This window comes from Pteropus medius, unplaced genomic scaffold, assembly GCF_902729225.1.
Source record: "Pteropus medius unplaced genomic scaffold, Ma_sr-lr_union100, whole genome shotgun sequence".
Taxonomy (NCBI): Eukaryota; Metazoa; Chordata; class Mammalia; order Chiroptera; family Pteropodidae; genus Pteropus; species Pteropus medius.
In genome coordinates, this window is record NW_024351730.1 from 41,581,911 (window position 1) to 41,598,663 (window position 16,753).

A 16,753-nucleotide genomic window follows, 5' to 3' on the forward strand; every position below is an offset into this window, starting at 1 on the left:
AATACAAGGAAACCCCATATAAGCCCACTGTAGTCAAACTGCCTGAAAATTAAAGATAAAATATTTAAGTCAGCTGGAAAAAAAATTAAAATGTTGTTACAGGGGAACAACTATAGGAATGGTACCTGAAAAGGCTTCTCATCATGAACAAATGTGGCCAGAAGACAATAAAAAGACATCTTAAAGTGGTAAAGGGTGGGGGGAGTCAATCTGGAATTATATATACAGCTAAAATATACTCCAAAATGAAAGTGAAAAGTTTTCATATCTATGAAAACTAAGATAGGTCACTAAGAAAACCACTATATGAAATGCTAGAAGGAATTCTTCAGGCTGAACAGAAATTATATCCGATGGAAGCTCTGATCTATAAATGCAATGAAGAGTATCAGAAATGTAAATATGTTAGCATATATAAAGGCTATCATCTTTCTCTTTCATAAATTCCATTAAAAATAAATGACTCCTTAAAATTAAAAAAAATGACTTTGCAGCTTATTCATGTAAATGTAGGATATATGACAACAATAACATAAAGTACAGCAGTATAAACATTTCAGAGACTTTAATTTCTGGTGTATAACATTTAAGTTAAATGTCTAACATGCCTAAAGTTTGGCATTTGCTAGGTTAGAAGCCAATTAGAGAAACAAAAGAAATAGAAGACATGGTTCTTGACCTCGAGGAACTTACAAGGAGATTAGAAAGCAAAATATACAAAAGTGAAATACCTTAGCAATAATGACAAAGTAATGAGTGGAAAAATCACAAGAATATACAAAATGCCTGTTGTCCTAGGGTTCATAATACAAATGTGCGATAGAACTTACTGTAGCTCATCTGTAGACATTTTGTGAAATACAAGGGGGCATACCAGACTTCACTTCATAGCTGATGCCTGAACAAATATGGATGAGCTGGAATTTCAGCCCACTAGTGGGCACCTTTGTGCAATGAAGCTGCACAAACATCTACAGTGGCTCTGATCTGAGTGGATAGAGAGATAATAAGGATCCTTAACTCAAATCTATAAAATCTTTAAGCCAGCCAGAAAAAAACTTAAAGAACTTCGTGAACTATGCATTAAAGAATTTCATGAACATTGACTGTCCTCACATTCAAAAGGAAGAAGATAACTCCTGCATTAATTTTCAGGAAGAACTTCGAAGAATCTCAAGCCTAGTATATTTCTGGAAGTGTTATGTCCAGCCTGATTAAACTTTGCTTCATCTTTCTATTTTAAACAATCTTATGGGAATATTTTATACTTCATCCTTAAATTTCATCTTTTTTGGAGAAATTATGGAAACAGGTATTCAAATAAAGGAGAAAATATAAAAGTTTGTACTTGTTAATTAGTGTTAAATATTAAATAGCCCAAAGAATATTTTACTAAGTGATTGTGCTGGCTGGAAAATTACTGCTTGGTTTTCGCCCATGGGAACATAGGCTATCGCCCATGGGAACATAGGCTATCACCCATGGAAATATAACATTCTAACAATAAGCTTTCTGCTTCTGTACCCCCGCTTGCACACCTGACCTGTGGGTTGATAGGTAGTGAATAGGAGAAAAATAGACCTTTGTGTTTAAGACAGAATGAGGAATGGGATTTAGGGCTTAAAAACTCTGTACCTCTACATTTCGGGGCTGCTTAAATTGGGGTCTGCGTACTCCTAGCAGACCCAGCTAGCTGAATAAAGAGCGTGTTTCCTATAACTCACTGATTTCTGGTGGTCCGTGTGTCTTTCGGGGGCTGGCGGCTACAATTGATGACTCTCAGGAATGATCTTTAAAGGAGTCTTTTTCCCCCTTCTACATTGAACACAGTCATGTATGCATGCACATATATTCCATCTGTGCTAGTACCAATATTAATTTAAAATCTGGCAGCATGATTATCTTTTAATGTGATAAGTCATCAATTGCCAAATTGGGAGTTAACAGCTCCTATCATTTAAAATTATCATTAGTTTTCTTGAAGGGTGTAGAAATTTTATATTTTTTTAAATTAAGAGGAAATGATATTGTTTGCATCTTAAAGAAAATAAAACCTAAATTTTAAATTTTTTTCTTATTGTATCCTCGAAATTCATGTTCGCTAATTATGAAGTTATCAATGTATACTGTAGTGTCATGTTTTGAAAACATACAAAAAATTAAGAAAACTTTAAAGTTCGCAATCCTCTCACCTAGAAATAAGCAATGCTAACATTTTTATTTTCCCTCTGGTCTATATTTTCTGCATGAATAGGTATACTCAGACAATAACATAAAAAGTTATTTTAAAAAACTCTTAAGTTATACTAAAGTTTTGAATGTTTTCTTTCATCTAACTTATTAAAGACGTTTTAAACACATTATTTATCATCATTGTGGTAGCCAGTCTCCCAGATGGCATCCAATGATTATTGCTTCCTGGTATTCATGAACCTGTGTCATACCCGCCCTGCTCTGTCCCTCCCCTCATCAACATTGAAAGAATTGACCTGTGTAATAAAATACTTCAGAAACGATAGAGTGTGACTTTCAAGGTTATGACATAAAAGACATCACAGCTTCCACCCTTGCTCTTTTTTGGAATACTCGCCACAGAAGAAACCAACTGATATATCATGAGGACTACGGCATCCCTACAGAGAAGTCCACGTGGTGAGGAACTAAGGTCTCCTGCCAATAATGAGCACTAATTTGCCAGGTATTTGAGTCTGTCACTATTGAAGTAAATCCTCTCACTCAGTCAAGTTCTCAGATGATTGCAACTCTGGCTGACACCTTTAGTGTAACCTCATGAGAGACTCTGTGACAGAATCACCAAATTAGTTTGCTCCTGGGTTTCTGATCCATAGAAATTGTGTGTTAATAAATATTTATTGTTTTAAACATCTAAATTTTGGAGTAACTTGTTGCACATAGATATATAATAATTTTGGTGCTAAACATGGGACACTACCATAACAACAACAAAAAAAAAACTAAAAGGTTGAAGGGCTTTATAACAGTACAAAGGAAAGACTTTGAGAAGTTAAAGCAAAGTGTGTTGAAGAAATTGTTAGCAGAAGCCCAGTGACCTTCATGGAAGCTATTGGTGAGGGCTTGGAGGGAAATCTGGAAACTATTATTGAAAACTAGAAGACGAGAGATTCTTGTTAGATACGACAAAATTTAGCAACACTGTCATGTGCAAAAAATATGGAAAAAAGAAAAATATATCTAACAAACTAAGTGATCTAGCTAAGGAGATTTCCAGGCAGAATGTTAAAATGTTAAAAGTTGTTTTCCTCTTGCTGCTTATAGAAACATATGAGAGAAGAGATAAGCTGAAAGAAGAACTATTAAACAAAAAGTAGTCAAGACTTCCTGCTTATTAAATTTTCCAGATGACGGAAAATGCTAAAATTGTAAAATGGCTTCCAGGCAAAAATCAAATCCAGGGCTCTTCCAAGAAAACATGGTCTGAAGATGAAGCAGACACTGTGACTATAAAATTCTATTTTAATTATTTTTAAAAATCTAAGGAAGTACTTACTTCAGAGAACTCTAGGGCTTCCAAGCAGCTTCAGGGCACTGTCCTTGAAGCATTTTCAACAAAAGTCTAAGGTAGAAAATGGCTCATTTTGAAGAGATATAATGGTGTAGTTTTTATCTAATGGAATAAACCTCACCTACAACCCTTTTGCAGGTGACTTAACAAAGTTCTTTTTTTTTTTTTTTAACTAACTTGGAGAGAAATACTATAAGGTTGGACAGAATAGACAGAAACCACATAAAATGAAAAGAAGTCTCAGACTCCAAAATTTTGATAGGCAGAAAGTAAACTGAGATTGTCTCTCAGCTGCAAAACACAGGTTACTTTTAATAGAAAAGGAAAGAAGAATCAGAGAGGGTGGAACCAAGGGCTCAGAGGGTAGAGCCAAGAGCCATGGAGAATCAATCTCAGAAAAGAATAGGCTCGAGTCCCAACTGAGGAACTTTCAACATGTGCCTGGCCCAATTTTAGAATTGCTATGAAACAGTGACCTCTTTGTGCCTTCTGTTCTCCACTGTCTTGAATAGCAGTATCTATAGGAGCTATCCTATGCCTGTCTCACCAGTAGATGTCAGGTGTGGGACAAAACCTTAGATAACTTGTCTCTAATTCACAGGTCTTCAGATCAAGAGGAACTATACTTGGAACTGTATGCTGAAGGAACTATATACCTAGAGATTCATCTGCCCCAGGACCTGATTTAGATGATGAGATTCTAGATTTAGAACTGATGCTGTGACAGCTTGAAACTTTTAGGAGCCTTGTGAAAGGGTGAGCATATTTTGTGTGTGTGAGGGACATGAATCACTAGGGCCAGAACACAGATTGTAGTAACCAACCAGTTTCCCTGAAGACCCTCAGTCATTCTTGCCTCCTAGCACCCATGTCCTTGTTTAGCCCCCTACCACAATGAATAAGATCTGTGCAACACACAGGATGTTGTGAAAACAAAAGAGTGTGACTTCATAAAAGACATTGTAATGTCCACTTTGTTTTCCCTTAGATCACTCACTATGGGAGAAGTCAGCTACCATGTCATGAGAGGACACTCCAGTCTTATGGGGAAGTCCATGTGGTAGAGAATTTAGATCTCCTGTCAAAACCTGCACTATCTTCCCAAGCACATCTGTGAGCTACCTTGAAACAGCCCAGTCAAGCCATCGGAGGACTATAGCCCTGGTCGACATCGTGACCAAAACTTCATGTGGCAGAACCATCCAGCTAAGCTACTCCTGGGTTCCAGACCCACAGAAATTGTGTGAGATAATAAATGTTGATTGTTTTAAGCCACTAAGTTTTGGGGTAATTTGTTATGTATTATAGGCCTTATTTTATCATATGGATATACCATAATTTATTTAACTATTCTTCAGTGTCGAACATTTAAATTCTTTCTAATTTTTCATCATTACAAATAATACTGCTATGAAGAAACTGATAAATAATACTTATTAATCTTGTAGTATGTCTCTAGACTAAATTCTTAGAAACAAAATTACAAGATATAAACAATGTATGTTTCAGGCTGCATTACATAAAAGTATCAATTTTACTGCAGGCTCAGCCATGCTTTTAAAAATCACAAGACAAAATAGCCACTATCACTATTCTTATTTAACATTATATTGGAATAATTATACTTAGAAAAGAAAATAAAATTCAAAGTATAAAACATAAAAAGAATAAAAATTAGAAAGGAAAAATTTAAATCTCCGCTATTTTCATTTTATATGATGAATATTTGGAAAACACAAGAAAAACTATTAAAAAGCTATTACAAATGATAAGAGAATTTAGTTAGGTGACAAGAGACTAAACAACTGTCTCCACCCTAGATGCATTCAAGAAATTTTGAATAGAGGTCTAACCAAGTGTGTTTACGGGCAGTGATGGGAGGAAAGTAGAGTTTCTTCTTGATTGTATCCTACTGAATTCATCTCATTCAACAAACAAGTTACACCAATACATAAAACCATTTTAGTTGTATAACACTGGAATAGTACACGTGTCACTTTCAAATGCATGCACAGACATTTATAATCCCTAATTATTGGAAGGGGAGTTGTTGCTAATTTTAAAACTACAATTAGCAAGAGGAAAATAAGGGAGCACATGGTGACTGAGGCAGTGTGTCAACCTAACTCCCTCATTTCTTCCACAATCCCCGTAGGTTCTCGCACTCCTTTAGATAATCTCTGACACTCAGGTCTTCACTGTTTAGTGTTTGCTTCTTGAGCCACTGCTGAGTCACTCACGCTTCCATCCTGGCAAACTCTCACATGTGAGAGTTTAGCTGGTTTCTGTCCTGCAGGGTATATTCAAGCTCAAGAAGCCTAAGTAGATTTCACAAAGAATTGTGAAGCTTGAATTTACAGGATTGTATGTTCGTAATTCCCAGCCACCCATGGTTACAGGCCTCAGGAATAGATGGATCTTGATGCTGAACCAGAAACTAGATTCTGCCTCGAGACTACTTTCCTTCACCAGATCCACTAGCAAGTGATAGATTTAACCAAGATGTGTTGCCTTTGCTCACTCCGCTGCATACTCCCTTAAGAAGACGTTTATGATAAGGAAAATAGATAAAAATGGGGACGAAAATAAGGAGGGGGAAAGGGTCAAAGCGATCCGCAAATCTCTGGAGCAACAAGGACTGTCTGTGATCTCTCCTGGCACTGCAGGGCCTACCTCTAGGCTCAGTGCTTTTGCAGTAATGCTTTATATACATTTGACAAATATTCCCTAGGCTAACATGTGTTGAACGTGGCAAGATATTGGGTTGTTTATTCCCACAGCCTACCCATACATCATAGAGCTGAGTGTGCTGGCCACTAGAAAGAGCCTGCAGATGCCCCTGCAGGGTGTGGGCGGGGCACTCCATAAAGGGGGAGGGGTCTTTAAATGGCTTTTCCAGCACACACAGGGAGAGTGGATGGTTTTCCATAGGCAAAGGCAACAAATTGCCGGAAGCCAAATGCAGACTGTTGCAGTAATTTGTGTGCTTTCTCTGAAGTGAACTGCAGACATTGTATCCTCCAATTTCAGCAAGTAATGAGAATCTCATTCGTAGCCTGGAGAATGCCGTACTGAAGCACACACAGTGTTTACTCACAATAAACTGCGACCCAAGTCTATCGAGAACAGAGCAACTGAGTTTAAATGGTTAGAAAGAGAGGAAATATGAGAAAGTCATCCCCAGCGTTCACCTGTCTATGAAGCTATTAAAATCTCATATCTTGGAATCTTCAGAGAGTGCATTTTCCATCATGGTTTCACAACGCCTTACGATCTCTCTATTTATCCCATGGGATATCAAAGAATTCGTTAAACAGATTTATAATTAATTTTATTTCAAATGAATATATAGCATATCACATTTTGTGAGCCCAGAGAGAAAATATGAAATAATAATAGGATATTGTAAACTAAAAAAAAAAAAAGTTGAAAATCATAGCTCTATAGATAACTCTGACATATTAAATGGATATAGAGCAAGAAGAGTGCATCAATGTCCTTTTTGAAAGTCAAAGTCGTTTTAAGTCTTGTTTGGGTTTTAACCTTGATTCGTATTGAATTTCAAGAGCACTTGTCTCAGTCTCCAATTCAGTTAGATTTAGCCTCTCTCAGTGCTTGGCACTGAGCTAGGCACTGGCCATATGGAGAGGAATAACACATATCTGCCTAGAGAAGAGTCTACAAGGTGACACTGTTGCTATTTTGTTAGCAAACAGCAACAGTACAGCAAGTCAGTTCAGTAAACCTTATGGAGAGCTGACTACAAGGTCCTGGGCAAGGCCCTGGTAACCCCCCAAATAATGCCAAGTAGCAAATGGCTTTTTAAAGTCATTTTATGTATTGACTTTGCATAATGTGCGTCTGGGCACGGCAGATTTACTTCCCTAATTATGTTTTCCTTGTGCTAATATTAAAATTAGCCTGTACTGCCTGATCACCTTCAGAGGAAGTGGTTTGGGTAAGATATATTATAAAGATTATCCTGGATCCTCATGAATCATGATATTCATCCGGATCCTGGATCCTGATTCATCCTATTCAAATTATTCTATAAATTGAATTCTAATCTAAAATTATTCAAATCTAATCTATTAATCTGAACTGAATGCCATTTTTATGCCAAATGAAAGAAATGAAAATTTTTATGCTTTTATGCGCGTATGCGCGCGCGCGTTAAAGTTTAAAAATGTCCTTCTTTCCTTTTTTTTTTTTTTTTTGGAGGTTATATGTGATTCCTTAAAAATATGGAAAATGTTTGTTGTAATCTTTAGAAAATCATGGGAGGAGAGAGAAAACACTTTTTAATGTATTGATATATTGAGCCCCTAATAAGAGCTAGACAGTGTACTAACTGTATTACGTTATCTTTTTTAATCCTTCCTAGAGCCCTGTGAAATAGGCATTGTTATTATTGTTTAGAGATGAGGAAACTGAAGCACAAAACCAATAAAAGATTGAAATAGAATTTGAATATTGGTCCACCAACTTTAAGACCTATTTCTTTCTACTATCTAATACACTCTAACCTTTAATATTCGAATTTACCAACAGCCCAATAGAGAAATGGGCAAAGGAAAGAAACCAACAGTTCACAGAAACGCCTCTGAGACATGTTTTTTAGATGTTTGATTATATTTGTAATAAGAGAAATGCAAATTAAAACTTCACTTATCAAAAATAACAGAGCGGCAGAACATTTAGCATCACAGTGTGCTTGTGAGGGTGTAGGGAAACAGGCTTGCTCATACACTGCTGGTGAGAGTGAGGGCACTCTGACAATTCCTATCAAAATTACTCAATAATTTTATCCTTCAGGTATACTTGCATTTGTGAGAAACGACATGCACAAGACTATTCACTATAACATTGCCTATAATAGCAAAGGATTGGATCACCCTGATTTTCATTCAGGAAGACTTTATACATTATAGTCATCTCTATAAAGAATGATATACAACCATAGAAAAATGAGTATTATTCACATAATTTGCTAAGTGAAAAAAAGAAGATGCAGAACAGCAAGTGCTACATGCTTTAAATTGTGTGAAAGGGAAAATATATATGTCTTTGTACTTAACTAGACTAGTAAAAATTAGTACCAGTGGTTGTCTCCACGCAGGGATCTGAGTAGCAGAAGAGGACAGTGGACTTCTAGCTGTACACCCTTTGTGCCATTTGAATTTTGAAACATGTAAATATACTATTTTTAACAGTAAAACTTAAAAATTAAAAAAGATGCCAATTAATTCCCCTTAAGGACACTATTTTACTACTAGACAGTGAAGGAGGGTAATGATGCTTTACTGGGTTGAAACTGAAATTTGTGCAAACTGATACAAAATTACCACCAGCTAGCTTTCTCTTTGGCCATTCATGTCTTTAGAACTACTTAAATTGTTAAGGCTATGAGTTAAGTGCTTTACTTTTATTTCTGCTCCTGAAAACAATATAACAATGATGAGAACAATTTATGGAAACTCTGAGCTTAGAGCTGCGTTTACATGGTCTCATTTAATCTTTATGAGATAACCTTATAAAGTGTGAATATCAGCCCCATTTTTAAAGTGAGAAAATAGAGACTTAGAAAAATCAGTATTATTTATTTTCATTAATTTCCAGGTAATACAAAGCAACTGTTTCCTAATGTGTATGGCTTTGAGAGAAAATTGAAATTTAAAAAAAGAAAAAAGTCTTTAAAAGTCTACTATGCTACACAGAAAATAAAGATGCTGACACAAAATTTGTTCCACAGAGATTATTCTAAAGGACTCTTCTGACATTCAAGTGCTACTCAGTAAAAATAGTCCATGGATTACATAAGAGATGCTAATGTTTTAAAGAAAGAAAAATCCCATAACACTACAACTTCTCTCCCATTCCCCTCAAGTTCTGAGCTGAAATGTGCACAAAGCAAGTGCTGTTCTTTTAACCAGAGAACAAATTCTTTTCTCACACACACTATAACACACACACACACACACACACACACACACACACACACAGAGTACAGGTTTCCACTGCTATCTGAAAGTAGGCATTCTTATAAAAACTTTCGTAAGCTGAAATGATATAAAGGGGAAAAGCATTTACCATTGATATATGGAAGAATTTTTGAGCATTCCCAGATCCAAAATTCAACACATGCATAGTGTCTTTATGTCATTCACCATGATGGTAATGCTTAATTATGTACAGTTTTATACTAAGTGTGACACCCTTAAAAACTCTCTTAGGCTTTTCTGATACTTTAGGACACATCTTGCTAATGGATGCATAAAATAAATGGAGATAAAGCACAGATGCTCACAGACACGGTTCAGGGCTATGGGGCTTGATATTGAGTGTGGTTCCCACCAGCAGCCTGGCCTCACTGATTGGGGGGTATGCTGCCTCCATAACAGCTCCTGTAAAACAAACACTGAACACAATTTTTGCTTTTCACTTTTTTTCTGTACCAGTGAAAATCCTCTTTGGATTTCTTTCAGTTAGAGAAAAGAGGTACTAATGTAGGTCTTTAGCAAAAGCAAAGTGGCTTGAATTTGAACTTTCAAAAAATGGGAGATACCTGTATATCTCCTTCACCATTCCTTGTATGAGCCTCAAGTATTTTTTCACAAGTTACTGAGTCCAGAATAAAAGCTTGGCATACAAAAAGGATAAGAGAAACTTTCCATTAAAATATACTTGATATTTTATTACTAAAGTAAAGGCAACAGAACCAATTATTTAGCCTCGGGCTTTTCTCCCATCACTGTGTAGGAGGTTCGAATTGCAAGAAATGCTTACAAACCAACCTTCATTCCATGTTGCCCCAGCTGATATCTTAATCAGCCCACATTCAACCTCTTCTCTCTTAGTCATCAAAAAGTGCTTCACATCTCACTAAAGAGCTCCCAAGAAAATGGTTACTCTGTTCACATTCAAAAATGAATGAGATTGAATACAGTCTTCCCATAAAGTTGCCATTTGGGCTCTTTGTGGGTTTGCAGTGTGCTATGAGGATTGTGCTCAAATTCAAACTTCTTGATGATAAAAACTCCTTGTTGATATTGGTGAACTGAAATGACTGAACTGCCACTCCAAAGGGCATAAGATGGTATGTGGAGCACAGGATAAGGACATTGTAAAACTCAGTTTATTTCTCCTTTGGTTTTGGGTGGACATGGATTTTGTTTACTGCTTCCACATGATTCAATCCAGTGGGACAGTATAATCATCAAGGCACAGTCCCAGGCACTGAGAATGTAAGCAAATATAAAAAAAGAAAAAAGAAAAAATCCTGGCCCTCAAGGAGTTTAATATTCTGCCAGATGATACAGAAATATACAAGGTCAGGTAAGTGATATGTGACATGGAAAGAAGATAAACCAAATAAGGGAGTAGAAACTAATGAGGAGTACATTAGTTAGAGTGGCCAGGGAGAGTGTCTGAGGAGGGGCCACTACCAAGGAGGTCTGAATGAAGCCTGTGGTTATCACAGAACGAGAGTCCAGTGCAGAGAGAACAGCAAACTCCATGAGATGGGAGTAGATTTAGTGGAAATAGTGAATGCCTATCTAGGAAAGGTACAGGAAGCAAAGGGGAAAATTGAACAAAAGAAAAGGGGACAGAAAAACAGTTAAGATCTCTGAAGGGCCTTGTCGGTTATGAGGACTTTGGATATTGGGAAGCCATTGAAAGGTTTTGATCAGGTGAGTAACATGATCTGATTTATATTTTAAAATGTCCTCTTCGGAATCTATAATTATCTCAAAAGTTTTTTTAAATGATGTCTCTGGCTGCTGGGTGGATAGTAGACTATAGGGTATGTGATAGGCTGACTCTAAGATAGCTCCCATTGATCCCCACTTTCTGTGTTCCTGCCCTTCTATAATGCCTACCCTTGAGTATGGGCTGCATATATTGACTCACTTATAATGAACAGAATATGACAGAAGAAATGGGATGTCACTTCTGAGATTAGGCTACAAAAAGACTGGCTTTCCTCCTAAACATTCTCTCTCTCTCTCAGGTCACTCATTCTGGGAGTCACTCATTGCTAACTGCCATATTGTGAACCACCTTATAAAGAAGTCCACATGATGTGACAAAGAACTGAGCCCTGTGGTCCAAAGCCATGAGAAGCTGAAGCCCGTGACAGTCACGTGAGTAATCTTGGAAGTAGATCCGTCTGCCCCAGTCACATCTTGAGATAACCAGTCCTGACCAACAGGTAGATGGCAATTCTCGAGAAACTTTGAGCCAGAGGAGCCCAGCTAAGCTGCTCTCAGTTTCCTGACCCACAAAAATTGTGTGGTAACATATGTTCATTGTTTTTAAGTCATTATGTTTAGGAATATGTTGTTATACAGCAATAGATAGCTAATACAGGGAATAAGGGTAGAGGCAGAAAGACCAGTTACAAGCCAATGCAGTAAAGAGAAAAATAACCTAGAATAGGGTAGTAATGGTGGAAGTGGTGAGAAGTGGACCTGGGCAGGACAGACAAAGAAGATAAGCAAAGCAACATGTTCTTTGTGATGTGGAGAAGAAGAGAAAAAACTAGGACTCTGATCTCCACTCAGTGGAGAATAACCATCAAGTCCCACAGTAGAAGAGCATGTTTGCCATGAAAGATGGAGAGAATAGCTCTAGAAAGATTTTATCACAGGCTTTTATGGAAAGATCTGGGGACAAGAAGTCTGAGGACATGGCCTAATATGAGCTTTGCCTATAATTATGTGGCAGGGATTAAGAGCTGATTCAAAGAGCTGAGAAAGTGAAAGCAGCAGGATCTGATATCAGCCTGAATTTATGGAGCAAAAGACAAGAGTGATAAGTCCAGAACATCTTTATTTGGTTAAAGCAATCAGAGAAACTCACCTGAATAAATATGTCAGTCCAAGAGGCTAGGATTAAAAATTATTAAAAAGCCATACCCTTAAGTGCTCCTCTATCCAGGATAGGTCAACAGGTTAACTGTAAATACAGGAACTCATCTATGCTGCACACACCAGTAGAGAGTCAAGCTGTTGCCAAACATGCAAGCATTAGCCCTGGAGGCAGTTTAGCCTAGTAGTTAAGACATGGGTTTTGATGGGTTTTGGTAGGAAGTCTAGCTCCCTTATTGCTAACTATGATCGCAGCAAATTTATTTAAACTCTTCAAGGTTCGGTTTTCTTGACTGCAAAATAAGGGTAATAAAGTTACTTACTTACTCTTAGTACCTTTAGTATAACACTGGGTGGTTGGTAGGACTTGAAAAGATAGCATATGTGTTTTCCTTAGCACAGTGCCTGGCATATAGTAAGTTCTCAATATATGAGCCTTGAGTTGCCATGATGTGAAGTCACCTACCCCTGTTTTTCTGATTCTCTAGAGAAAAACACATGGCAAGTGAAGAAGGAGACAGTACCTTTATCTCAAAGTAAAACTACATTGCTATGTCAGAGATTAAAAACAGTAAAGTACACATATCCCTGTAAAGCTATTCATCTAGGAAAAGCTGAGATCAAAGCCCACTTTACCCCATTAGCGAACACAGCTGCTTTTCTCCTCTGACTTCTTCTTACTCTTGATAAGGAAGCTTTTAAAAAGCCTTAAGATGAGTCCTGATGCTGAGTTGAAGGAGGACCACATGGGGACAGGGAAGATTTGTTGGAGAAACAACACTCCATGGAATGTCACTTCTTCCAAGCCACCTTATTGCATGCTGTGTCACTACACCTGCTTTCTTGGCATTCACTGGCCCACTGATATATAAAGAGACAACCTACAAAACAAGCAGGTCAAGATGTTCGTGTCCACCAAGGCTCCTGCAAGGCACAGGCTAGGCTCAGGGTATGTCTGACATGCCGTAGCTGTGAGAGACACTTCTGCTCAGATGGCACACCCCCACACCTGGGCATTTGGGGCCTTGTCAGTAAGAGCTAATGCATGACACTGAAGGGCAAGGCAGACTCAGCAGCTGATAGGTTCAGATACAAAAATCATCACAAAGTAAAGCCATCAACACGACTCTGATGGAAGGAGTGATCACTTCATGAATGATAATACCACAAATCAAGACCACCATGAATATATAGAATGATGTTAACAAGAAGCCCGATATATACATGCAAGTATGTAAAGACATATGTTATAATAAAAAACTGAATAATGGTGTTTGTAACAAGAACAACTAAAAAGAACAAAATTTGTTCATATTTGTTTTATGTATATGTCTAATCTCAATGTCCACTGTTTAGTTAAAGATATCCACCTGAATTCAAGAGTATGTCATCAGCTTGGCTTCCTGTTCTGAAATGAAAGATTTCAGAAATCAAAATGTACTTGTAAATCTAAATGTTTTCTAGTTATGTTTGTAATTAAGCCATAAACCTTTTGCTAACACCCACAAACAATTTAAATTTGGAAACAGAAGTATCAAAGTTTATACAATTTGTAAATTTTCTTAATATTCTTCCTCACTGTGGATCTTTGCCAGGGTTCTGTCATGTCTAGTCTATAGTGTCAGTTTGACAGTTTAACCAAACAAGAGCTAATGTTTGTGGCAGGGGAAAATAATCAGCACATCCATTCATTAGCATCCTGCTCACACATTCATTGCCAATTATAAATATTTGCTTGGGCTAAATTCTGCCACCATCATTGGAGCCATTACTGCCTGTAACAAAATGATATATTTGAAGAGTCAATCTTCTGGCATTTTGCAGCTGGGACTCAAGAATAATCAAATGTTCATAAACTAACACTTGGGTCCCAGCAAAGTGTCTTGCTCGAGATAGAAAATGATTTTCCTAGACAATGGGACTACAAGTCAAATTCTCATTCATGAGTTTCACGATTATGTTTCTGGACTATATCCATTAGCTTTTGTTGAAAGCCTTTTCACTTGCTATTTGGGGACATTTTTAGGGGACACTCAAGTGCACAGTTGGCCTTGTACACTGGCAGATCCTGCAGGATTCTTAGGGGAACTCCGGATCCTACTAAATGTAGTGAAAGTTGGTGTCCTGCCAAGATTTCCTTTAGGGCTGGTGCACCTGACCCTCAGCTGCTATGAGTGGTGGCTGCTAATGACACACAGCTGCCCTCTTCTCCAGAGAACTGCCCTCAGCCAAAGCCATCTTGACCTGGAAGCTATGTCTTCCCCAGACCTCAGCCAATGACTTACCAACATGGAGTACAAAGGCAAGTGGCTTCTCTCCAAGAAGGAACAGCTAGCTCTATGGTGCAGTTTATGCTCTGAAGCTTCCCCATGGGGCCAGGCTGAGGCTGATCTCCTGCGGAGACCACATACTTTCTTAGTTTTCCTCCTGTGACCTGTCCTGCTTCTCTCACTCAGCTTCTGAGCAGACTCTGAAAATAAAACACTTGAAAAAAAAAATCCCCATATTAGTCTGCTTCTAGAGAGCCCAACCTAAGACACTAAGAATTTCTCTGCTTAGGATAGGAATGTGCTCCTGCCGAGGCCCAGCAGGAACCCTAGCCCCACCCCTAGAACTGGTTACTATTTCCCAGATACTTGAAACTGGTGAGTCTTTTCACTTGCCATAATCTAGACATTTTCCCACAGACTGGGAGATATACAATCTGAGGACTGTGTCCCCTCCCTCTTGCCCCCCAGCACTGAGCACAGTTCCCACAGAATTCTTTATCTCAGTTTTGACCGATAAAATCCTTCTCAATCTTTCTTAGAAATCAATTAGAAAAAGACCCCAAACCAATCAGCATAGTAGGTATGAACAAAATCAGCCCACTGGAATGGAGACAGAGACATGGAAACATAACAGATGCTCATTCTCATTCATAATAAGTGAAATATGATTTAAAACTATACTGAGATACCATTTTTCAACCATTAGACTAGAAAAATTTTGAAATATAATTTTTTATTCTATCTATATATCCAGACCAGTGATAGTAGGTTTTTCCTCCTGTTATAAATGAATTGTTAGTCCAAGAAATGCCATTGTAAGATTCCACTGTTGGGAAATGAATAGGATAAAGCTCTGCAAAACCCTTTAGGGCTGTGGGTGAAAGGAGAGTGCAAACCTTAATTATTAACCTGAACACCTACTTCCTCAGGAATGTGACATATTCTAGTACATTCCTTCTCTAAGTCTTACAGAATGTGCAGCTTTCTTTATTTTCTCTGTCCTATTCAGGCAAGACTCTTTATGATCACTTTTATCTATTTCTCACTTTGGCCTGAAATCTTCCTCTCTTCAAGACCATAAAATGTCTTGGCAGCATTAGGGCCAAACCCTTCAGTCTGTCATAATTTTCTTGCCCATCCTACTGCAGAGTGGGGTTAAGTGGGGTTAAGTGTGCATTTTTCTCTACCTTACCATGCCTGCTAGTTACGTCTACCCGTGTCTTTTTCCTCTGTAGATCAATATGGGTTTTTTTGCATTATTTTTTTCAAATATTCACATCCTCTCTCTGTAGAAAGACTGTACCTCTTTGCCCCAATAATGTCAAATTTGGTCCTATAATTTGCATTGGCCAGTGAAATGTGAGCAGAAGTGACAAAGGCCACTTCTAATCAGAAGCTTTAAGACTTATCGTGTGGTTATATCATCTTATTTGTTCCTCTACTGCAAGACCATCCCCAGATTAGCACATTCCAGAAATGATTTGTTCCTTTAGCCTGGGTTCTAGAATAAAGACAACATAGAGCAGAGACATGAAGGACATAAAACATGAGCGAGAAATAAACCTTTGTGGTCTTAAGCCCCTGAGATTTGGGAGTCGTTTGTTATTGCAGTACAACGTAGCCCAGCTGTCTGCTAAATCTATAAGCATTAATGCATCTTATTTTTCTTTGTATCCCAACAGCAGCTAGCATAATCCTTTGCCCACAGTACACATTCAATAAAAATTGGCTAAATTGAATTTTTCTCTTCCTCTTTTGTTTCCCTTCCCTTTCCTTTCTGAATAATCCAATCCAAAAGCCATTATGAGGGGCCAAGGAAGGTAATTGCTTGGCAAAGGTGTGAAGAGGAGTGGTGGTGGCCCAAAGCCTAGCGTCAAAGTCTGAATAGGATGAGAAGACCTGATCAAATAAATATATTATGGATAGTGGGAGTCTAGTTTCTCACTATCAGAGAAAGGAATTATGGAAAGGGAGAAAATTATATTGAACCCTATTTTGTTGGATTGGAATTGAAGCTATTAATACAAATGCATGATTTTCAATATATGTAGACAGCTAAACAAATAAAC

The 16,753-nt window shown here is 37.7% G+C and overlaps 1 protein-coding gene across 1 annotated transcript in view; it reads right to left on the reverse strand.

Annotated features, from left to right (window-relative positions):
- TSPAN5 (tetraspanin 5) overlaps positions 1-14,954 on the reverse strand; it is a 268,547-nt gene extending 253,593 nt beyond the window's left edge. Inside the window, exon 1 of the mRNA XM_039845767.1 lies at positions 14,700-14,954. Within this exon, the coding sequence (XP_039701701.1) occupies positions 14,700-14,705 (6 nt within the window). The 5' untranslated portion in view covers positions 14,706-14,954. The remainder of the gene's footprint in view (positions 1-14,699) is intronic.
- Between the last annotated feature and the right edge of the window lie 1,799 nt (positions 14,955-16,753).